Below are 22,978 nucleotides of genomic sequence, written 5' to 3'. Positions count from 1 at the left end.
TAATCCAACTTTTTCAGAAATTACAGTCATATAGGTGTGATTCTGTATTTTCTGTATTTTCTCTCAAATTTTAGGCAAATTTTGTAGCTAACAACTATTTATTGAGTTTGTACCAAAATCCAGGCACTATGAAGGGAAGAGAATATCAGTGATTTCAAGATGTTCCCAATATTAATTTATGAGGCAAGACATACCTATGGAAAGATATCTCAATGTATGAAGAATGGTGTGTCAAATTGAGTGAGCTGTCAATGAGTACAAGAAAGCCCAGAGAAATTGCTGTGATGAACTAGGGAGGCTTCCTGGAGGAGGACCTGGGTTGGGACTTGAAAGTTTGGTAGGATTTAGAAAAGCAAAGAAAACAGTGGGAGACTGGATGTGGGTGGATGGGTGTGGGGGATCGAGAGTGATAAAAGAATATGAGCAAATCTGCAGAAGTCAGAAGCACGTTGAGCTAAGCATCCTGGAATAAAGGGTTGGGGAAAAAGGGGCCAGTGGGAGAGCAAGGCTGAGAAGGGAGTATAAGTGTACTTTAGCAGATTCATTGAAGGGTCTTTAATTCTTGTGGTGTACTATAGGCATTATTTCTGAGAGGATGACTCAGAATCCACAACTCATAAAATTTTGGTATTGGAAGGATCCTGACATATTATACAGCCTTTCTATCTAAATTGAGGAAACAGATCCCCAAATGGGAAGTGACACAGAATTAGATAGTGAGGGAGGCTGAATTACGGACTAGATATCCAGGGCCTATAGCAACCTCTTTTTTCTTTTTTCCCTTTTCCCCCCACCATTTAGTTTATGCATTTTGTTTAAGAATTCATACAAAATATTCCAAATAAATTATTTTTACTCCTCATCTTCCTTCTCTTCTTTATCCTGGTTAATCTAGAAGTAATAAAATTTCTAACTATGCTGTTTTTTAATAATAAATTTATTTTTTATTGGTGTTCAATTTGCCAACATACAGAATAACACCCAGTGCTCATACCATCAAGTGCCCACCTCAGTACCCATCACCCACTCATCCCCACCCCCCCACCCTCCTCCCCTTCCACCACCCCTAGTTCGTTTCCCAGAGTTAGGAGTCTTTATGTTCTGTCTCCCTTTCTGATATTTCCTACCATTTCTTCTCCCTTATCTTCTATTCCCTTTCACTATTATTTATAGTCCCCAAATGAATGAGACCATATAATGTTTATCCTTCTCTGACAAGTGACTTATTTCACTCAGCATAATACCCTCCAGTTCCATCCACGTTGAAGCAAATGGTGGGTATTTGTCATTTCTAATGGCTGAGTAATATTCCATTGTATACATAAACCACATCTTCTTTATCCATTCATCTTTCGATGGACACCGAGGCTCCTTCCACAATGAAATGCCGGGACACCTGACCCCGATGTTTATAGCAGCAATGTCCACAATAGCCAGACTGTGGAAGGAGCCTAACTATGCTGTTAACAACAATGTACAAACAGCCACACAGATTATTCTTCATATTTTTTGGTGAGATTTTTCAAGTGCCATTTAGGAAAAGGTACCTCAGAAGTTATGGTAATCCTACTCTTTCTCCTTTCAATGATTATAACACCTCCACCAGGATTCCCAGCTTTTTCCCATTCACTTTGATTTTTTTCTTGAAGAAATTGCTACAGATCAACAAAACCAGGAGTTGGTTCTTTGAAAGAATTAATAAGATAGATAAACCATTAGCCAGCCTTATTAAAAAGAAGAGAGAGAAGACTCAAATTAATAAAATCATGAATGAGAAAGGAGAGATCACTACCAACACCAAGGAAATCCAAACGATTTTAAAAACATATTATGAACAGCTATACACCAATAAATTAGGCAATCTAGAAGAAATGGACGCATTCCTGGGAAGCCACAAACTACCAAAACTGGAACAGGAAGAAATAGAAAACCTGAACAGGCCAATAACCAGGGAGGAAATTGAAGCAGTCATCAAAAACCTCCCAAGACACAGAAGTCCAGGGCCAGATGGCTTCCCAGGGGAATTCTATCAAACGTTTAAAGAAGAAACCATACCTATTCTCCTAAAGCTGTTTGGAAAGATAGAAAGAGATGGAGTACTTCCAAATTCATTCTATGAGGCCAGCATCACCTTAATTCCAAAACCAGACAAAGACCCCACCAAAAAGGAGAATTACAGACAAATATTCCTGATGAACATGGATGCAAAAATTCTCAACAAGATACTAGCCAATAGGATTCAATAGTACATTAAGAAAATTATTCACCATGACCAAGTAGGATTTATCCCCGGGACACAAGGCTGGTTCAACACCAGTAAAACAATCAATGTGATTCATCATATCAGCAAGAGAAAAACCAAGAACCATATGATCCTCTCATTAGATGCAGAGAAAGCATTTGACAAAATACAGCATCCATTTCTGATCAAAACTCTTCAGAGTGTAGGAATAGAGGGAACATTCCTCGACATCTTAAAAGCCATCTATGAAAAGCCCACAGCAAATATCATTCTCAATGGGGAAGCACTGGGAGCCTTTCCCCTAAGATCAGGAACAAGACAGGGATGTCCACTCTCACCACTGCTATTCAACATAGTACTGGAAGTCCTAGCCTCAGCAATCAGACAACAAAAAGACATTAAAGGCATTCAAATTGGCAAAGAAGAAGTCAAACTCTCCCTCTTCGCCGATGACATGATACTCTACATAGAAAACCCAAAAGTCTCCACCCCAAGATTGCTAGAACTCATACAGCAATTCGGTAGCGTGGCAGAATACAAAATCAATGCCCAGAAATCAGTGGCATTTCTATACACTAACAATGAGACTGAAGAAAGAGAAATTAAGGAGTCAATCCCATTTACAATTGCACCCAAAAACATAAGATACCTAGGAATAAACCTAACCAAAGATGTAAAGGATCTATACCCTCAAAACTATAGAACACTTCTGAAAGAAATTGAGGAAGACACAAAGAGATGGAAAAATATTCCATGCTCATGGATTGGCAGAATTAATATTGTGAAAATGTCAATGTTACCCAGGGCAATTTACATGTTTAATGCAATCCCTATCAAAATACCATGGACTTTCTTCAGAGAGTTAGAACAAATTATTTTAAGATTTGTGTGGAATCAGAAAAGACCCCGAATAGCCAGGGGAATTTTAAAAAAGAAAACCATATCTAGGGCATCACAATGCCAGATTTCAGGTTGTACCACAAAGCTGTGGTCATCAAGACAGTGTGGTACTGGCACAAAAACAGACACATAGATCAATGGAACAGAATAGAGAACCCAGAAGTGGACCCTGAACTTTATGCTCAACTAATATTCAATTAAGGAGGAAAGACTATCCATTGGAAGAAAGTCTCTTCAATAAATGGTGCTGGGAAAATAGGACATCCACATGCAGAAGAATGAAACCTGGCCACCCTCTTTCACCATACACAAAGATAAACTCAAGATGGATGAAAGATCTAAATGTGAGACAAGATTCCATCAAAATCCTAGAGTAGAACACAGGCAACACCCTTTTTGAACTCGGCCACAGTAACTTCTTGCAAGATACATCCACGAAGGCAAAAGAAACAAAAGCAAAAATGAACTTTTGGGACTTCATCAAGATAAGAAGCTTTTGCACAGCAAAGGATACAGTCAACAAAACTCAAAGACAACCTACAGAATGGGAGAAGATAATTGCAAATGACGTATCAGATAAAGGGCTAGTTTCCAAGATCTATAAAGAACGTATTAAACTCAACACCAAAGAAACAAACAATCCAATCATGAAATGGGCAAAAGACATGACGAGAAATCTCACAGAGGAAGACATAGACATGGCCAACACACACATGAGAAAATGCTCTGCATCACTTGTCATCAGGGAAATACAAATCAAAACCACAATGAGATACTCACACCAGTGAGAATGGGGAAAATTAACAAGGCAGGAAACCATAAATGTTGGAGAGGATGTGGAGAAAAGGGAACCCTCTTACATGTTGGTGGGAATGTGAACTGGTGCAGCCACTCTGGAAAACTGTGTGGAGGTTCCTCAAAGAGTTAAAAATAGACCTGCCCTACGACCCAGCAATTGCACTGTTGGGGATTTACCCCAAAGATACAGATGCAATGAAACGCCGGGACACCTGCACCCTGATGTTTCTAGCAGCAATGTCCACAATAGCCAAACTGTGGAAGGAGCCTCGGTGTCCATCGAAAGATGAGTGGATAAAGAAGATGTGGTCTATGTATACAATGGAATATTACTCAGCCATTAGAAATGACAAATACCCACCATTTGCTTCAATGTGGATGGAACTGGAGGGTATTATGCTGAGTGAAGTAAGTCACTTGTCAGAGAAGGACCAACATTATATGTTCTCATTCATTTGGGGAATATAAATAATAGTGAAAGGGAATAGAAGGGAAGGGAGAAGAACTGTGTGGGAAATATCAGAAAGGGAGACAGAACATAAAGTCTCCTAACTCTGGGAAACGAACTAGGGGTGGTGGAAGGGGAGGAGGCCGGGGGGTGGGGGTGAGTGGGTGATGGGCACTGAGGGGGGCACTTGACGGTATGAGCACTGGGTGTTATTCTGTATGTTGGCAAATTGAACACCAATAAAAAATAAATTTATTATTAAAAAAAAAGAAATTGCTACAAAATAGGCAGAATCCATGATTCCGTCTTCTACAGAGTGGGTGCCATCAAAGGTGAACTCCAGAACCTGCTCCCCCCTGCACTTTGCCAGAAGCCTTTTTAGGGGCACCCTGAAAAGTATGGCAACCCCTTCTGATTGCTTCTTAAAAGCAGTGGCTGGGTAAGTGTAGAAACTTTCCAGCTTGGTTTCTCACAGTTATAGCAAACAACCTTCAGATCCACTGGCTTTCCTTAAACCTTCAATTATTGAGTCAGTCTTCCAGGAATGCAGGTGGGGAGAGAGGAATAGAGGGAGATCATGAGAAACCAAACCAAGTGCAAACAGTTCTTGAAGCAGCATGGCATGGTGGTTAGATACAACATAGGTTCACTTCCAGGGTGTGCCACTTATTAGATATATAACTTGGACAAGTTTCTTAATCTTTCCGTGCCTCATTTTTTTGTCTTAATGTGAGGAGACTGAAAAACCTACCTTATAGGATAATTTGAAATTTAAATAAATTAATGTTATCAATGTAAAACTCAGAGTCATTCATTTAGATATTTTAAACACCGCTTAGTGATTTGCATGCAAGTTCTTCTCATACATATGAGGAAGTCAACTGGTAGGCTGAATCAAAGAACAAGTTTATAGACAGTCTTTATAAAAGAGAGGGGAAGGAAGGAAGGAAAAATATAAACAATCTGGGAGTAGTGAATCCAGTTTGAATAATTTAGGGGTAAATTCAATAGCTAGAAGCTAGAGAAGCAATTAGCCTGGGCACTCTGACCAAAATTGGTCCTTAAGTAGGCCATGTAGAAATATGTAAAACAAGACAAAAACAATTTCAGTTGTTTATGGATTCTCCAGAAAATCTTGAGAGTTTAGCTGTGGGGAAGACATTCCAGGCTGTCTCCGCAATGTCTGTTCATCAGCACCACTACCTTAGTTAGGTCAGGTCTATCTACTCATTCTTATAAGAATTTCTCAATATACATAAAGCATGCATAACAATCCTTGTTACATGGTAAGCAGTATGATTGTTCTAATGTAGTTTAACTTCAAGGGAAAGGAGATTAAGAATGGAGTATTAAATCTGAGGACGGAAGAGAATGGAAAAGTAGGTGCAGGGGTACCACTAGTTGTTTCTCAGTCAAGATGGTAGAATTGCTCTCCCAAATTGGACGTAGTCCAACCACTACTATAGGATAGTTTGGAATTTCTACATCACATTGATTATTACACTCAGAAATTCTATAGGTGTGCATTTGGTTGGCAGGAGAACTAAAGGCACACTTGGATGAGAAGATTAAGCTTTACAACCAGAAGTATCCAGGACTACTAAAAATAATTCGGCATACGAAGAGAAAAGGTCTTGCTCAAGCACGCAACACTGGCAGGGAAGTGGCCACGGCTGATGTGATTGCTATCTTGGATGCTCATGTTGAAGTGAACGTTGGGTGGTAAGGCTCCAGGAATTTTCTTCTTTTAAGAAAGAGGAGAAAGGAGATATTGTACATGTGCTACATAAAAGACAGGATATTGTAGAAATAGGGAAAGACAGCACTGGACCTCAAACAAAAAAATATCCAAAGACAGGGTGTTTTTACTCAGGAACTTTGCTTGGCTAAGGAAGTAGCCTAGTGTTAGAGAAAAAAAACAATTGGTGTGGAGCGTTGACAACTGGACCCTGACCCTGACTTTGCCAAATAACTTCGTGACTGGATAAGTCATACCTAACTAGACATTTATGCCTTACCTATAAAATGAAGAAATTATCTTTTGATAATTCCTAAGGTTTTTCTCAGCCTTGAAATTACATGATACAAGGAAGTTGTGTTCTTTGGAGAATCAAATAGTAAAGAAACATCATTTTTTGAAATATATTTTATTTATTTATTCATGACAGACACACACACACACACACACAGAAGCAGGAACATAGGCAGAAGGAAAAGCAGGCTCCCCCCCCACCGCCCGGGGATCCCAGCTTGGGACTTGATCTCAGGACCCCGGGATCATGACCTGAGCCAAAGGCAGACACTCAACCACTGAGCCATCTAGGTGTCCCAAGAGACATCATTTTAGAAACAGGGAGACCCCAAAATTAATGTAAATTTAGACAGAATACCAATAGTCCTGTTCACAATGACTTGAGAATGGTATTTGTGTACCAATCCCAAATCTGCTCTTGACATAGGTTACCTGCTAGCAGCCTCAGCTATCCTGAAAACTGCATAGATTCTCTGCACTCTGGAGAATCCTACTCACAACTCAGCACAGCCTAAATGAAAAAGGGGCTCAATGTCAGGTGCTTTAAAAAGTTATGTTTGCTTGCTTCGACTTACTTTCATATCCAACCTGGATTTGTTACACACTCTTTTTCTAGGGCAGAGCCCATTTTGGCTAGGATTCAGGAAGACCGCACCGTGATTGTGTCTCCTGTGTTTGACAATATTAATTTTGACACCTTTGAACTGGATAAATATGCATTGGCAGTTGATGGGTTTAACTGGAAACTATGGTGCCGCTATGATCCACTTCCAGAGGCCTGGTTTGATCTGCATGATGTCACAGCTCCAATAAAGTAAGTCCGAGGTTTAGGGAACTTGATTGGCACGTCAGGAAGGATGGTAGGTTTTGTTTATCTTTTATGGTACTGATGGGAGTGAGTGGGAAAAGTGAAGGAGATAGGGTAACGGACAGAGGATAGAGGGAAAAAAAAGCTAATTCCAGATAAGAAATTATAGAAACTTAAGGGTAAATCCCCAGCAGTGCAATTGCTGGGTCGTAGGGCAGATCTATTTTTAACTCTTTGAGGAACCTCCACACAGTTTTCCAGAGTGGCTGCACCAGTTCACATTCCCACCAACAGTGCAAGAGGGTTCCCCTTTCTTCACATCGTCTCATGCAATATTACTTAGCCATTAGAAACGACAAAAACCCACCATTTGCTTCAAAGTGGATGGAACTGGAGGGTATTATGCTGAGTGAAATAAGTCAATTGTAGAAGGACAAACATTATATGGTCTCATTCATTTGGAGAATATAAAAAAATAATGAAAGGGAATAAAGGGGAAAGGAGAAAAAATAAGTGGGAAATATCAGAAAGGGAAACAGAACATGAAAGACTCCTAACTCTGGGAAAGGAACTAGGGGTGGTGGAAGGGGAGATGGGGGGGTGGGGGTGAATGGGTGACGGGCACTGAGATGGGCACTTGATGGGATGAGCACTGGGTGTTATTCTATATGTTGACAAATTGAACACCAATAAAAAATAAATTTATAAAAAATAAAATTAAACTCAAGTATGAAAAAAAATTATAGAAACTTTAGACTAAGGGCTTTCAAACAAAAATCAAAGTATGTAATGTATTAAAAAACACTTGAGGCGTTTTAAACATTTATCAGGCTATGAAATAGGGATATAAAGATGAAAACGATGTAATTTCAATATAATTGGAGAAGGGCTATGGTGGCATGAGGGTAAGGAAGGCTACATATACTTAGTTCAGCCTGAGAGTTTAGGGAAAGCCTTCAGGATAAGAAGAGGCTTGAGTAGACTTTTGAAAGTCAAATCATCATTGACTTCCTGCCCTTCACCACCCTGACCCATTCCTCATCAAGTGGTTACTAACTCTCTTACTATGTGTTCTATAGGAGTCCTTCCATCATGGGCATCCTGGCTGCCAACAGGATCTTTTTGGGAGAGATCGGATCTCTGGATGGTGGGATGCTGGTCTATGGAGGAGAGAATGTGGAACTTAGCTTGAGGGTGGGTACTTTTCCTTCTCATTATGAGACAAAACAGAAGGGTAATAATTGGAGAATAGTAAGGTCTTCAGTATTTTGGAATAAGGTTGAATGTCATTGGCTCAAGAGATGGACAGATTCTCATGTTTCTGAGTCACTAGAAATAGGCAGTAAAACTTCTGGAGTGGAGCTTTCTGGTTTAGGTTTATATAATCTGGGAGATATGGATGGAGAGAGGTAGAATTGAGCCTCAGCAGATGGTGTTCTTATTTCCCTTAAGGGAAATAAGCATACCAAGCATTTTCCAAGCATCTCCTAGATTTCATGCATAAAATATCCCTCCTATAGTATTCCTTTTGCTGCTTCTGTATAACCTATAAGCCTTTGTTAAAAAGCCTTGCCCCTTATATTTGTGATTGTTCTTATTAGTTTATATTTCTTTCACCTTCCTGTCTAAGGCTGACCTTTAAAAAAAAGGCAGCAAAAGGTAGTGAAAATTACATGAGTATTGGAGATAGACTTAAGTCCAAATTCTATCACTTGAAAGTTTGTGTTATTTTGGGTAGCATACAAGCTCTCTAAGCCATGGCTACTACATCAAGCACCCAGCATGCTGAGTGACATGTGCCTTATGCTCATTAATGGTGGATGAAGATGATGATAGGATGTATGGAAGGCATTGTAAAAAATGCTGAACTTTGGTCTCTAATCCTAACTGCTACCTCACTGTGGGCTGAGCTTCCATAAAATGGCTTTTTTCTCCCCAAGCCCTGAAATTCTGTGCCTGAGACCAGGTGATCTCTGGTCCATTACAGTGTTTGGAAGCATTTAATATTTTCTTTTTTTTTTAAAGATTTTTATTTATTCATCAGAGACAGAGAGAGAGGCGCAGACATAGGCAGAGGGAGAAGCAGGCTCCATTCAGGTAGCCTGATTCAGGACTCAATCCCAGGACTCTGTGTTCACACCCTGAGCTGAAGGCAGACACTCAACCACTGAGCCACCCAGGCTTCCCATATTTAATATTTTCTAAAGTCACTACCTTTTATTTCTTTTACTTGGAACTGATAACTCTAGGATTACATATTGTACCCAATTAAGACCTAACCAGGACCTTACATTTATGTGTTAATAAACACATTGTGAGTCCCTATCTGGGTTATACCTTTAAGCCACAGTAATTGTTGGACAGAGAAAGCTATTGTTTTGCATGGTTGTCCTGATTATTTTTCTCTTTTATGAGACGAAGAGAGGCATCCTTGTTTCATCTACCTCATAAGGATAATGGTACTGTTAAAATGTAATAAATATTTTTAAATGATTTATACAGATATTAATTAGAATCCTTGTTTGGCTTCTGTTAGAGAGGCTAAAATAACAGGTTTAAATATGATAGAAATTGTCTCCCCCCGCCCCCCAGAACAGTTTGAACAGTTCAGGATTGAGATGGCAGCTTTCAGGTGATGGGCACTAAAACTAAAGCTCTTCCATCTTGTGGTTCTGCCATCCTTGACATCACACCAGTATTCTGTTTAGTAGGAAGAGAAAGACAGAGCATGCTTTCCTTTTTAAGGTACTACCTGAAAGTTGTATGTTATTTCCCCTCAGATCCTATCTGCCGCTGCTGGTCATATGGCCACTGTGAGCAAAAGAGTATGGAAGATGTAGATTTCAGCTAGTTGTTTATGTGTGCAGTTATTCCTTCTATAACTGTAAATGTAAAGGGGAATAGATACTGAGCATACAATTAGTCTCTAGCACAAAAATATAAATGTAGAAATAAGTATTTCATGCACGGTACTTAGCAAAATCCTAAGATGACCTTAGTGACATTATGGCTGAGGTTTCCTACCTCCCATAGCTTCCACGATTTTGGAACCCCAATTCCCCCAGTTAGGAACCCAAGCCCTTCTTACCTAATTCATTACCATTTTTGAGTTCCCCTGCTTTCTTCTGCTGCTGCCTCTCTATTTCCATTCCCCCACTCCATATTGAACTCCATTATTTTAGTTTTCACAAGAAATTTTCTTTCTTTTAACATTTTGTGCTTGTTTGATAGGTTTTGCTGGAAATGTAGGGAGTGTCAGGGAAGGGCCATTCTTTTCTTTTTCTTGGATAAAATAGTTCTATGTGTCTCCAGTTTCCTTAGTTTGTGTGTGTGGCTATTTGCTTTTTTTCATTTTTTAAAAATTTAAATTTGATTAGCTAACATTGGCATTGGCTAGCAATTATGCATCTTATTTGCCTTTTAAAACCTCTCAGCACTTGTTAAGATCTGTGTTTCTCCCATGACAGATCTTGGGAAACATCAGAACTGCCTGGAATGTTTTATTCTGACATCTAGAGGCATGGCAGTGATAGTACACATGGAAGTGTATAAATGGAGATGGACTTTTGGGACTGATGTTCAAGAAAGAAAACCAGTATCAAGCATCTTCTGTTTTCCTGGCCCCTTGTCAGGGACCATGCTCACTGCCTGGATTCAGAATCCAGCTCTGTCATTTACTTGCTGGTAAATGTGGGCAACTTACTTAAATGAGGATAATAATAGTATCTGCATGGTGAGGATTAAATTCATGAAAAGCATTAGGGTAATATGTGCCACAGAGCAAGTCACTGTTATTATAAGCAGAAACTTTGTGTCGCTGTGTGTGTTAGACACTCACCCACACACACACACACACACACACACACACGCACAGAGAATGAGATTGAAGGAATGTTTGGCAAGTGGGAATAAATTGAAAGAGTAAAATTTGAAAGCTGTTGGTCAAGGATAATAGTTAACATTACTTCATAAATGGCAATCATGACTTTTATATTTTGCTTGAATTTAAGGTTTCTTTCTCATGCCAACTTTTTTTTCTTCTCTGAATTCTTGTGGACTGGAAACTACCACCAACTAAAAAAATTGGAGTAAATTTGTATTTGAAGTTTGAGATGCTTGGCTTCAGAAAATAAAATCTGAAAATAAATCAGTTGTAACCTCCACATGATTCTGGAAACTAATAAAAAGAAATGGAAGGATAATAGAAGAAAAGAACCATTTCAAGTTAAAAATCATAGCCTTTTATGGACACTTGTTATGCCATTTATTCCTCCTGACAGTTTTATGCCCTTTTGTGGATAATTTACCTGAGATTCAGTGAGGGGGGAGTGTTTTGCCCCTGGTTGCCAGGTGTACAGTGATAGTCAGGATTTGAACACAAGTCAGTCTGACTTCAAAGCCTGACTTTTTATCACTTTGCCATTTTGAGTTTTAGAGGATGAGGGAGGAGAAAGGAAGAAAAAATTTTGAAAGTCAGATAAGGAGACTGACCCTTCAGGTAGTTAACAGAACCAGCAGGACCTAAGTTGCTCACTCTCATCTCAGAGGCTCCCTTGGACATGAATGTAGTAGGTTTCTAACCACTTCCAGATAGACTAATTAACTCCCAGGAACTGCACTTTTCTTGGGAAACTGGAGTCATTATATCAATCTAATATCATTAGATAGTTTTATCATTTATCTAAAGATCATATTTTTAAGCCAGATATTAGAATATGTGGCCTGACAAGTATGTTTGTACTCATCGGGATGGCAAAGAAGAATATTTATAATTATATCATGAGTCATAGTATCTCTTGGTCAAGAATTATTTGTATTAGTCATCTATTGCTGTGTAACCAGATTATCACAAAGATGATGATTCCAAGCAAGGTGCATTTACCATCTCAGTTTCTGTGGATTAAGAGTGGCTTAACAGGGTCGTCTACAAAGCTGCAGTCAAGGTACTGGCCAGGGCTAGGTTTTCATTTAGGATTGACTGGGGAAAGATCTGCTTCCAAGCTCATGTAACTGTTGGCAGCGCTTGGTTTCTTGAAGCCCTCCAGACTGAAAAAGCACTCAGTTTTTTTTGCTGGCTATCAGTTGGAAGTTGCCCTTAGTTTCTTGCCCTGTGGCCTTTTCATCATGGTGTCTTACAACATAGTGGCTTGCTTCTTCAAAGCCAGCATGAGAGCATGTCTCCTAGCCAGATGGATACTGCAGTCTTATACAGTGTAATCACACACATGCAATCATGTACCTCCTGTTACCTTTGTCATATTCTATTGGATAGAAGATCACAAGCTCACACTCAAAGGAAGGGGATGAGTTTAGGGTGTGAACACCAGGAGGCAAGGATCGTGGGGGTCCCTGAGAGTTTGTCTACCACATTGCTTTATATCTAGCATGCAGATATAAACAAAGGGGGTCTTGAGAAGTGAAGTCTAGTGAGATTGGATCAAAGTGCGGTGCCTTTCAGGACTTGCTACTTCCTTGGGGATAATAGAGCAGAGGCAGTTTTTCTTTTGGTCTGTTCAGGAAGATTTCCAGGACTTTTGGAACTGTCTGAACAATGAGAGAAGCATTTTGGTAGATTTCTAATGAAGGTTGTTTTAGGTCATATTGGTTGAGAGGTCATATTGAAATGGGAGTGGAAGGACTGAATTTACATTCTTTAAAAATGATTCCAAAATGTGGTCTCTGTGTGTCTACAAGTTATGCCTCTTCTTGGTCATGGGCCTAGCCTTCCCAGGTGACTTTCTTTTATTCTTTTGCAGGTGTGGCAGTGTGGAGGGAGAGTTGAGGTCTTGCCTTGCTCCAGGATTGCTCACCTAGAGAGAAACCACAAGCCATATGCCTTGGATCTTAGTGTTGCCTTGAAGCGCAATGCTTTGAGAGTGGCTGAAATCTGGATGGATGAGTACAAACACATGGTCTACTTGGCCTGGAACATACCTATCCAGGTTTGTCATGAAATTGAACAGAAGCAGAGAAGAATGAAGGAGAAGGGGACAATACTGGTAGGAAAAGGGAGGGATAGAGTGAAAGCGCCATCTTGGCCCCCCAAAATTAGCATAAAGTATTGATGGTGCAATGATAATGACCACCTAACATTAACATAGTAATACTATGCTCCAGGCAGTCATTCATCATTGCAGCATATCTATGGGGTAGGTTTTGTTTTTATTCTTCCACGTTTACAGATTAAGAAACAGAAGCACAGAGATTTGTAAGGAACTTGTTAAAGGTAATAAAGTAATAAGCAGGAGAGATATGATTCAAACCAAGGAATCTTCAAGATTTTGTTCTTTTTTTTTTTTTTAAAGATTTATTTATTTAAGAGAGAGAGTGTGCACACACAAGCAGGGGCAGGGGCAGACGGAAAGGGAAAAGCAGACTCCCTGCTGAGCAAAGGCAGATGCTAAACCCACTGAGCCACCCAGACACCCCAAGATTCCATGTTCATGTATCATCTATACTGGAGGGGTTCCTTGTGAGGCAGGGCTGGACATCAGGAATTCATGGGACATGGCAGCTGGATGTGGGATGGTGGGAGTAGGGACTGTCACCCTGCTGGATGTATACAAATGAGGATGGCCTTCTTGGCTAACATTAGCCACCTGAATTTGGCATATGCTGCTGTCTTCTATCCTTGAGCTGCGGCTCTGGGCTCAAGCATTCCTTCCCTAGGATTCCCCACAGATATCACTTGTAGAAACTCTCCCTCAACCTTTAAATCTTGCTACCAGAATATTCCTTTTTAGAGCCTTTTCTGGCTATTATGAGGAGTATTTTGTTGTGCCTTACTGATGTAAATATTATCTCAAATGGGAGCAGTCTGTTTTAGCTTGCTAATGATGAGAAATAAACTTGAGTGGCTCTACTACTATGCAGGCTTTGCAAGTGCCTTGAAACCAGCAGAGATTACTAGCATTCAAGCTCTTCCCACTTTCCCTGAAAAACGTCAATTATCAAGGTTACAGGCTATCAGAAAAATGTTTCATTCCCTCGTGCATCATTCATACCCTTTGGTGGACTCAAGGATGTTGCAAAGCACAGATATACTTTATTTATAGAACTCTGGAATCGATTTTGGAGACATTTCTTCCAGAATGGCACTCCGGAAGAAACTGAAATGTAAAACTTTTGACTGGTATCTGAAAAACGTTTATCCAAGCCTGAAGCCAATCCACAACATTGTGGGCTACGGAAGAGTATGTATCATGAAATTGCATCTCAGATTGTAAATATTTGGCTATAAGAGACAATGAGATTTGAATTGTATGACTGCTCAGAAAAAGGTTTCTAAAATCCATCCAGCCCAGGATTACCTTTCTACCCTTAACTCCTTTCTCAGCTTTTTGCCCCTGGGCTCTCTCAGTGTTCTTTTATCTCTTGTTCCCCAGATCCCATTTCTTTTCCTTGTCTCTGCCTCTGGTTCCTTACTTTGCAAACTGTAGCCCTAGATCTGACTTCTCCATTTCTCAGCCAGCCAGGGTATCTGGCCTGCCGCCCCACCATATGTACTGTGACAGTCTAAGGGGTAGATGTTCCCAGGAAGGGGTATCACAGCAGGACCTCCTTCTAGCATATGTCTAGTGCATAGAAAATAGTTCCTGAGATCCCAAGCCCCTGCTTTCTTTTGGTTGGTAATTTCTGGCACCCTCAGAGTAGTGAGGAAAATGCAGGGCCTGGGGAGGCTTGAGGGCCTTCTTTCTCTTCCTCTTTCCAATGGTATTTTTTGTGTGTTTTGCCCTTTCAGATGAAAAATACACTGGATGAAAATCTCTGCCTGGATCAGGAACTTGTTTCAGGAAAAACCCTTATCATGTTTTACTGTTGCAAACGCAGTCTTCAGGTATCTTCCACAATCTCCCCTGCCCTGACAGGATGAGTCTGTTGTGGCTTAGCCCCTGGAGACCTTTGCCAGATTCAGACTAAGGGTTAGAGATGTTGGGAAGGCAGGAGCTGAGCATATTGAACAATGGGTAAGGGTGAAATCCAAAACTCTCCTTATAACTAAGCACTTCTAAATCCTTTCAAAAGATCATAGCTAGATAGTTCCACTTGAAGTACTGGGAGGATAGGTAGAAAGTATGCTCTGTCACATTCATTCTCAATAGTAATATTTTCATTGACAGTTACCTTGCGTCCTTATCCTTTTCCCTTTCCCTCACTATCTCCACCATTTTCCCACCACTCCTCGTATGCCCTGGAAAGTGGGCAGGTGATGCTACCTGTGGCATCTTCTGTAGACAAGGACAGAGAGGCTAGAGAGGAGAGAGGCTAAATGGAAGAGAAGAGATCTGACATTGAGTGGAAGATGCAGCTAGGGGAATTTTCCCCTGAGAATATTCACATCTATCTTGTTACTTTGTATGTTAGTCTCCCAAGGAATTTTTAGTGGTATGTAGGAAAGATAGCATATCCACACGACAAATGAAAACACCGAGACATAAAAAACAACCCACTTGTTCAAGCTCACCAAGCAAGAGGGTATTAGATTAAGAATTGGAAAGATTTATTGACAAGTTCATAGCTTGAGCTTGTGATGACAGCATCTGAAGTTCAGGTGTGTGTGTGTGTGTGTGTGTGTGTGTGTGTGTGTGTGCATGCTTCAAAGATAATCTTCCTTGTCTATACAAGTCATGATTGTGTCGGAGCCCTTGTATGGAAACAGACAGGCTAGTGCCCCCTCCTCACACTTGGTCTTCTTCCTAGAGTCAACTGGGGATTGGGAAGAAAGAAGCAGAAGGGACTCCTTGTTACCCAGGAAAGTTCAGTGCCTCCCCCTCCCCCCATGGTGACTGAATGGGTAGAGGGCCCAAGAGTAATCTTCATGTCCTCTATAAGGTCAAGGGCCACCCCACTGACTATATCCATGACAGATTCCTTTGCTCTTTTTTAGAATGTCTACTACCACCTAACTGGGGAGCTTTATGTGGGGCCACTGATTGCAGAGGCAAATATTGATGATCACTGCCTGACAGATCCTGGAGATGGGGAGAAGCCCACATTAGAGCCATGTTCCAAGGCAGCCCAAAACAGACTGCACATATACTGGGATTTTAAACCAGTGAGTCACATGTTTGTTTGTTTGTTTGTTTTTAAAGGATAAGCATATTCAAATCTAGTCTGCGAGGTTCATATTTGATTTGGTAGTGTTTTAGAAGAATTGGCTTTGTAGCAGTGTATAGGGAAAACATTGGAAATAGAACTGGGCATGGAACACTGAGTCTGTTGGTGAAGGTGAGTGGGTAAAGGAAGCAATATTGGAATCTGTTATAGCTTAACAGTTAAGAGTTTGGGTTTGGTCCTAGTTCAGTCACCATCAGCAAGTTTCTAGCCCTCTCTGATACTGTTTCCTCATTTGTAAAATGGAGATCACAAGATCTACTTTAGAAGCCTGTTGGGAGGATTAAACGAGATAGTGTGCATAAAGAACTTAGCATGGTGCCTGCATGTAGAAAGTATCCAATGAATATTAGCCACTGTGATTGGTTTTAGTATTAATGGTAATCAGAGAATCTGGAGCCCTGGACTGAAATTTGATAGGGTCTAGTGTAAAAGCTCCGACTTTAATTTCAATATCAATCGATTGAGAACAGGGTGGAGGGAATCTGGCAAGACAATGATGCAAGGGCTCTGACTGAATACAGCCTGCATGTGAAGTCAGTGTTGTGGGGCTGCGTTAAGCCACACTGGCACAGAGGTGATGTCCTGATGCAGGGAGCCTATGCTCTGTCTGCGATGGTACCTCTGAGCATTTTGGTACCACGTTAGGCTCAGGGACTACATGTTAACAGACATGGATCAGTCTAACTTATTTATTCCTGACTTAAAGTTAATGACTCTTTTGAGAATTCTTGAGACTCTTTTTTTCCAGGAAAACATATATATGCACATATGTGCACAACTTTGCTTACAATTTCAGAGGATTTTTGGATCCTAGATTAAGTCTTTTTGAACTAGGCGATATCAGTGAGAAGGAGGAGGAGAAGTTGTCTTTCTGCCCTACGCTTCCTGCTCCATATGGAAATATACATAACTCTATGGAAGGCTATGCTCTTTCTTAAGCTTCTGTGTATGTGTTGTTCCCTCTCCTCCCACCTCTTTACTGAGCCAACTACACAGTGTACCTCTGGCCTTAGACATTGTCTTCTTTGGGAAGCCATCTGTGACTCTAAAGGACAAGGATGAGTGATTCGTACTCTCAGGACCCTTCCTATGGGTTTTATCTCATGATCACTTCTAAGTACCTCTTTACTTGCTTCTTCTCATCACTAGATTGTGAGCTGGAGGGTAGGGCCTGGGTTTTGCTGCTGCTGTTGTTGCTGTCGTTTTCTCTCTGGCATCTAGCACAGTGCCCGGAACATGGCAGGCACTCAATAAATAATTGCAGAGCCAATGAAAGATTGGCAAATCTGGAGGTACTAGCTTGGAGACATGAGCTTAGAGAAAAGCTGATGCTGATTTCATGAGGAAGAAGAGTTAGATTTGTACAGTGTCTACAAGAGGGCAGAGCTGAGACCAGTGACTGGAGATAAAGGAGACAGAGTTCAACTTAACGTAAGGGCAGGGGAGGGCTTTCTAACAGCCTGACAGCTTAAGCTGTCCTACAGAATAGTGAGCTGCCTAGCAAGGTGGTGAGCTTTCTATCAATGGCAATCGCCAAGCAGAGCATGTTTGACAGGCAGGCCCAGTGTGCTAAATGTGAGTTTTTGATGTCCTTAACAGTATCTTTTGTGTGCAGAAAATACTATTATAGTTTTACTGTAGCTCAAAAAATTAATATTAAATTTATTTAACTTATAAATTAAAAAACTATAGTTTTTCCTTTTAGCTTTCACATGCAGCTTAGAAATCTTATTATTTTATGTAAAAACCTAGCAGGTTTTAACAATCAATTTTTTTTTCCATTTCCAATTTGTATGACTTTTATTTGTTTTTCTTGCCATGTTACATTAGCTAGAATTTCTAGTACTATGTTAAATGAGAATAGTGAGAGTTAATATCCTTACTTTGTTCCCAAATGCAGGGGGAAAGCATTGAGTCTTTCATCATTGCATATACATTAGCTGTAGATTTTTTTGTAGATGCTCCTTACCAAATTGAAGTAATTTACCCAAATTTCTAACTTGCTAAGAAATACTTCTTTTGTGAATTTGAGTTGGATTTTGTCAAATGCTTTTCCCTTGTCAATTGATATGATCATGTTTTTTCTTCGTTAGCTTGTTGATATGATGGATTACACTGATTAATTTTCTAAAGTTGAAACAGCCTCATGTGCCAGGAATAAATCACACTTACTCATGGTATACGCTTCTTTTCATACTTTATTGGATTTGGTTTGCTTGTATGTTGTTGAAGATTTTTGTGTCTAAGTTCATTAGAGGTAATGATCTATAGCTTTTTCCTTTCCTTTTTTAAATTTTGGTAGTGTCTTTGGTTTTAGTATCAAGTAATACTGGTAATACTGGTCTCATAAAGTGAGTTAGGAGGTGTTTCCTGTTTCTAATTGATAAAATTTGTCCTGTTGATAAAAATTTAGAATAGATGAGTTTCTGAAAGAAGCATTTCTAGAAGAGATTTCCTGGAAAAGATTGTCTTAAATTGATGTTAATCCTTTAAACACTTGGTATAATTCTCCAGTGGAACCATATGGTCCTGGAGGTTTCTTTTGCAGGGGCTTTTAAACCATGAATTAAAAAAAAATTTAAATCCTTTTGGCCTTGTGTGTACCCTACAAATTCCTGCCTGTGCTCAAAAGTATCAGTACAATCCCCTGAGCCTGAAGCCAAGTTCAGTGAGCCTGCCTTCCACTTTAGAACACCCAAGCAGGGACATTTTGCTCTTTGCACACTTCCTACATTCAGACCTGTCAGCTTTCTAGGCCTATGTGCACAGCCCAGCAGGCCATCTTCCTGGCACTTAAAATGAAAATTTTTTTTAATGGTTCAGGGCTATTCAGATCATTTATTTCATGTTGATTGAATTTCACTGCTTTATGGTTTTTAAGGAATTGGTCCATTTCTTAAAATTTATGAGTATAAATTTATTTGCAATAATAAATAAATTTATTTATTTATACAGTGATATTATATCAGTTTCAAGTGTACGGCATAATATACCTAATTTATGCATATATTCCCAAAATGATCACCACAGTAAGTTTAGTTAGCATCCATCACCATATATAGCTACAAAAATTTTTTTTCTTGTGGAGAACTTTTAAAATCTACTGTCTTAGAAAATTTAAAATAATGAAGATTTTATAATTTAATAAATGCCCTTAAACAGTATATACTATATTTATAAATCTAATAAGTTAAATTTTCTAGCTTAAGAATGTCAATTATATGATTTTAAATGAATGATTCTTAAATTCTACTATATGTTCCAAAAGTGTTTGTAATTTGGTAACTTTTTACAACGTTAATTATTCATTTTTTAAAAATTTTTATTTATTTATGATAGTCACAGAGAGAGAGAGAGAGAGCCGCAGAGACACAGGCAGAGGGAGAAGCAGGCTCCATGCACCGGGAGCCCGATGTGGGATTCGAACCCGGGTCTCCAGGATCGCGCCCTGGGACAAAGGCAGGCGCCAAACCGCTGCGCCACCCAGGGATCCCACGTTAATTATTCAACTACACATTTTGAAATTGGTATCACAAGGTTAATCTGTAAGACAATTTTTTAAAAACATAGCAGGCACTTAAAAATAGTTATTATACACAGAATCTAGCAAATACTATGTGTTTGATTCCTTTAACATCTCTTCTTGATCCTAAATCTCCTGGGAATTAAATATACAACTTACGCTAAAGAAAGAATTATAACATCCCAAACATTTTAAGGTTTGCCTTTCCAAGAGAATTTTGGGAAATCATTTTCCCAGCTGCCTGAAGTTGCTGATAGAATATAGATTCTGGCTGGGTGTGAGGTCTGGAGCTACAGGACACACAGGGGAATACTGCCCCCTCCGATGTCCAAGCTGGGTGCCTTTTCATGGTCACTGTGTCAAGGAGTCCAGAAGTTGAAGAGGGAGGTGATCATGTAGCTCACAGTGTGTTACCCAAGTCAGTTCATTCTATCTAGGCCTTTCCTGTCTACCTTATCTCTTAGGACCACAATTCTTTCAGGTAAATAAAATGACATTTGATGAGATGTTAGGCCCTTTGTGTTTTGTTTTCTTTGTAGACACAATTTACACATTCATTTCATTCTACCTAAAAGCTACCACAGATATTTTCAGAATTGAGAGAGAGATAAGACTAAATAGTCCTTTTGTCTTCTTCCAATGCCACAATGCACGGTTTGATTCAACCAGAGGAGGTAGGACTTCTGGAAACCACTGGCATCAGTGACTGAGAAGGGACCCAATTAGAAGAGATAAGACCTTTTTGAGACATCTGAATTTTTTTTTTAAAGATTTTATTTATTCATTAGAGACAGAGATGTAGAGACACAGGCAGAGGGAGAAGCAGGCTCCATGCAGGAAACCCAATGGTGGAACTCGATCCCAGGACTCCGGGACTATTAAGATATTTTCCATATTAATTTTGACCTACATTCTATATTATTCTTTACAGTATTGTCTTAAAAGAAAATGAGCGCTTTAAAAGGGTCATAATTAATTTGAGGGTTCTGACTGGTGTCAGGGTTTTTCATACAGAGAGCTAAACTGCTTTCTGCAACTGTGTTCACCAGCATGACAGCATTCCCACAGATATCAATTCCTTTTTATTTATTTATTTATTTATTTATTTATTTATTTATTTATTTATTTTTAATTTTTATTTATTTATGATAGTTACAGAGAGAGAGAGGCAGAGACACAGGCAGAGGGAGAAGCAGGCTCCATGCACCGGGAGCCCGATGTGGGATTCGATCCCGGGTCTCCAGGATCGCGCCCTGGGCCAAAGGCAGGCGCCAAACCGCTGCGCCACCCAGGGATCCCTTCCTTTTTATTTATTGAACCCTGACTGCATATGGCCTCCTTATTCTCACTGCATATCCCAGAGCTCTTCTTCCTGTCACTCCATCTGGAAGACTTTCCATGATGACCTTTACTCAAACTCTCCAGTATTTCAGCTGTGTCTCTACTCTTCCTCATTGCAAAGTTCAGACATCTCGGGATGCCTGGGTGGCTCAGCAGTTGAGCATCTGCCTTTGGCTCAGGGCGTGATCCTGGAGACCCAGGATCAAATCCTACATCAGGCTCCCTGCATGGAGCCTGCTTCTCCCTCTGTCTGTGTCTCTGCCTCTCTCTCTCTCTCTGTGTCTCTCATGAATAAATAAAATCTTAAAAAAAAATAGCAGTCAACACCCCCCAAATTAAAGCCAAACTAAAAATGTATAAGATCCAGATGAACACAATGTAAAGGAAACCGGAGGAGTCTGAAGAAGTTGTAAAAAATACTTCCAAAGGACATGTCACATGGAAGTGGAGAGAAAATGAAAAAAAAAAAAAAGTCATTGGCTTTATTTAAAAAATCACAATAAATTATAATGGCCAAGATTTGTTGAGTACATATAATGTACCAGACACTAATTTAATCCTTACATAAATCTTATAAGAGAAATGTCATCATTAGCTCTACTTCACTAATGAAGTAACTAAACCACAGAGAAGTCAAAACATATTACCAAGATCACACAGCAGAGTAAGTGTCCAGAATCAAACACAGAATCTTATCCACTGTTTGTTATTGCCTCATCGCTTGGGAAGTTTGATTCTGAAAGAGAGAAAAGCACTGAATTTTGGTTAAAAAAGATGGTAGAACTAAGGGTTCTTTTCTCACTCTAATATTGGGACATTTGGGTATATTTAAAGTCAGTAGAAAAGGAATCTGCCCAGAAGGAGAAATAACAGAACAATGTTAAACAGGAATAGTCTTTTCTCTGGCATGCTGGAGGGCTGGGCTCAGAGCACAGAGGGCTGCTAAACAGTAGAGACAGAGGCAGGGCAACTCCTTTGAGACCACCCACAAGCATTATGCTAAGTGTCACTCAAGGCATTTGGGGGAAGGGCTAGACTGGCTGGCTGTGTGATCTTCTCAACAAGTGAAAAAAAAAAAGGCATTTAGTGAAAGTGAGCATCAAGGGGATGAGGACCAGGGATAAAAAGTGCTGAGGAGGGGACACCTTGGTGGCTCAGCAGTTAGGAGGCTGCCTTCAGCTCAGGTCGTGATCCCAGGATACAGGATCAAGTCCTGCCTCCTGCTTCCGGCTCCTACGGGGAGCCTGCTTCTCCCTCTGCCTATGTCTCTGCCTCTCTCTCTCTCTCTCTGTGTCTCTCATGAATAAATAAATGCATCTTAAAAAAAAAAAAAAAGGTGCTGAGGAGGTCTTGAAGAGTATCCCTAAGGACTAAGCCAAGTTTTAAGCCAGACTGCTGTAGGTATATTTGTGGGCTAGTCCTGCTTGGTTGGTGGATCCTCTCCAGGAGTATCCTGTGAGCTTTAAGTGGGGCCTACAGAAAGGAGCAGTGGAGGTGATAGGAGGAGTTCAAGAACCAGGGGAGGCTGAGTGACTGAGTGACTGCCCACACTGGGCAGGTTCACCTGTGAAGGTGCACCTGGGGCATTTCAGTGTGGCCAGGACAGTCAAGTTTAGGGGAACAATGTTGTGGGGGGGCATTTTGTGATGGGAAGAGATGAGAGAGGGTTTGGACATACTGCTGTAGCCTTGGTGGTAGGTTCCAAAGTGGGACAGTGAGATCAAGGTCTCTCACTGTACATTTATATGGAAGCTGTTAACTCAGGATGG

The 22,978-nt window shown here is 40.1% G+C and overlaps 1 protein-coding gene across 5 annotated transcripts in view; it reads left to right on the top strand.

The window, feature by feature from the left end:
- Positions 1-22,978, top strand: part of GALNT8 (polypeptide N-acetylgalactosaminyltransferase 8) — a 134,486-nt gene that overhangs the window by 31,950 nt on the left and 79,558 nt on the right. For 3 of the 5 annotated variants that reach the window (XM_049102350.1, XM_049102348.1, XM_025461902.3), the window contains exons 4-10: positions 5,927-6,110; positions 7,037-7,234; positions 8,308-8,422; positions 12,985-13,170; positions 14,284-14,421; positions 14,970-15,065; positions 16,116-16,283. In XM_049102350.1, coding sequence (XP_048958307.1) covers positions 5,927-6,110; positions 7,037-7,234; positions 8,308-8,422; positions 12,985-13,170; positions 14,284-14,421; positions 14,970-15,065; positions 16,116-16,283 — 1,085 coding nt within the window. The remainder of the gene's footprint in view (positions 1-5,926; positions 6,111-7,036; positions 7,235-8,307; positions 8,423-12,984; positions 13,171-14,283; positions 14,422-14,969; positions 15,066-16,115; positions 16,284-22,978) is intronic. The other 2 variants (XM_049102349.1, XM_049102351.1) reach the window with 2 other exon arrangements.

This window comes from Canis lupus, chromosome 27 (assembly GCF_003254725.2).
Source record: "Canis lupus dingo isolate Sandy chromosome 27, ASM325472v2, whole genome shotgun sequence".
Classification (NCBI taxonomy): Eukaryota; Metazoa; Chordata; class Mammalia; order Carnivora; family Canidae; genus Canis; species Canis lupus.
Note: the sequence above shows the minus strand (reverse complement) of the source record. Positions and strands in the feature narration are given on the sequence as shown.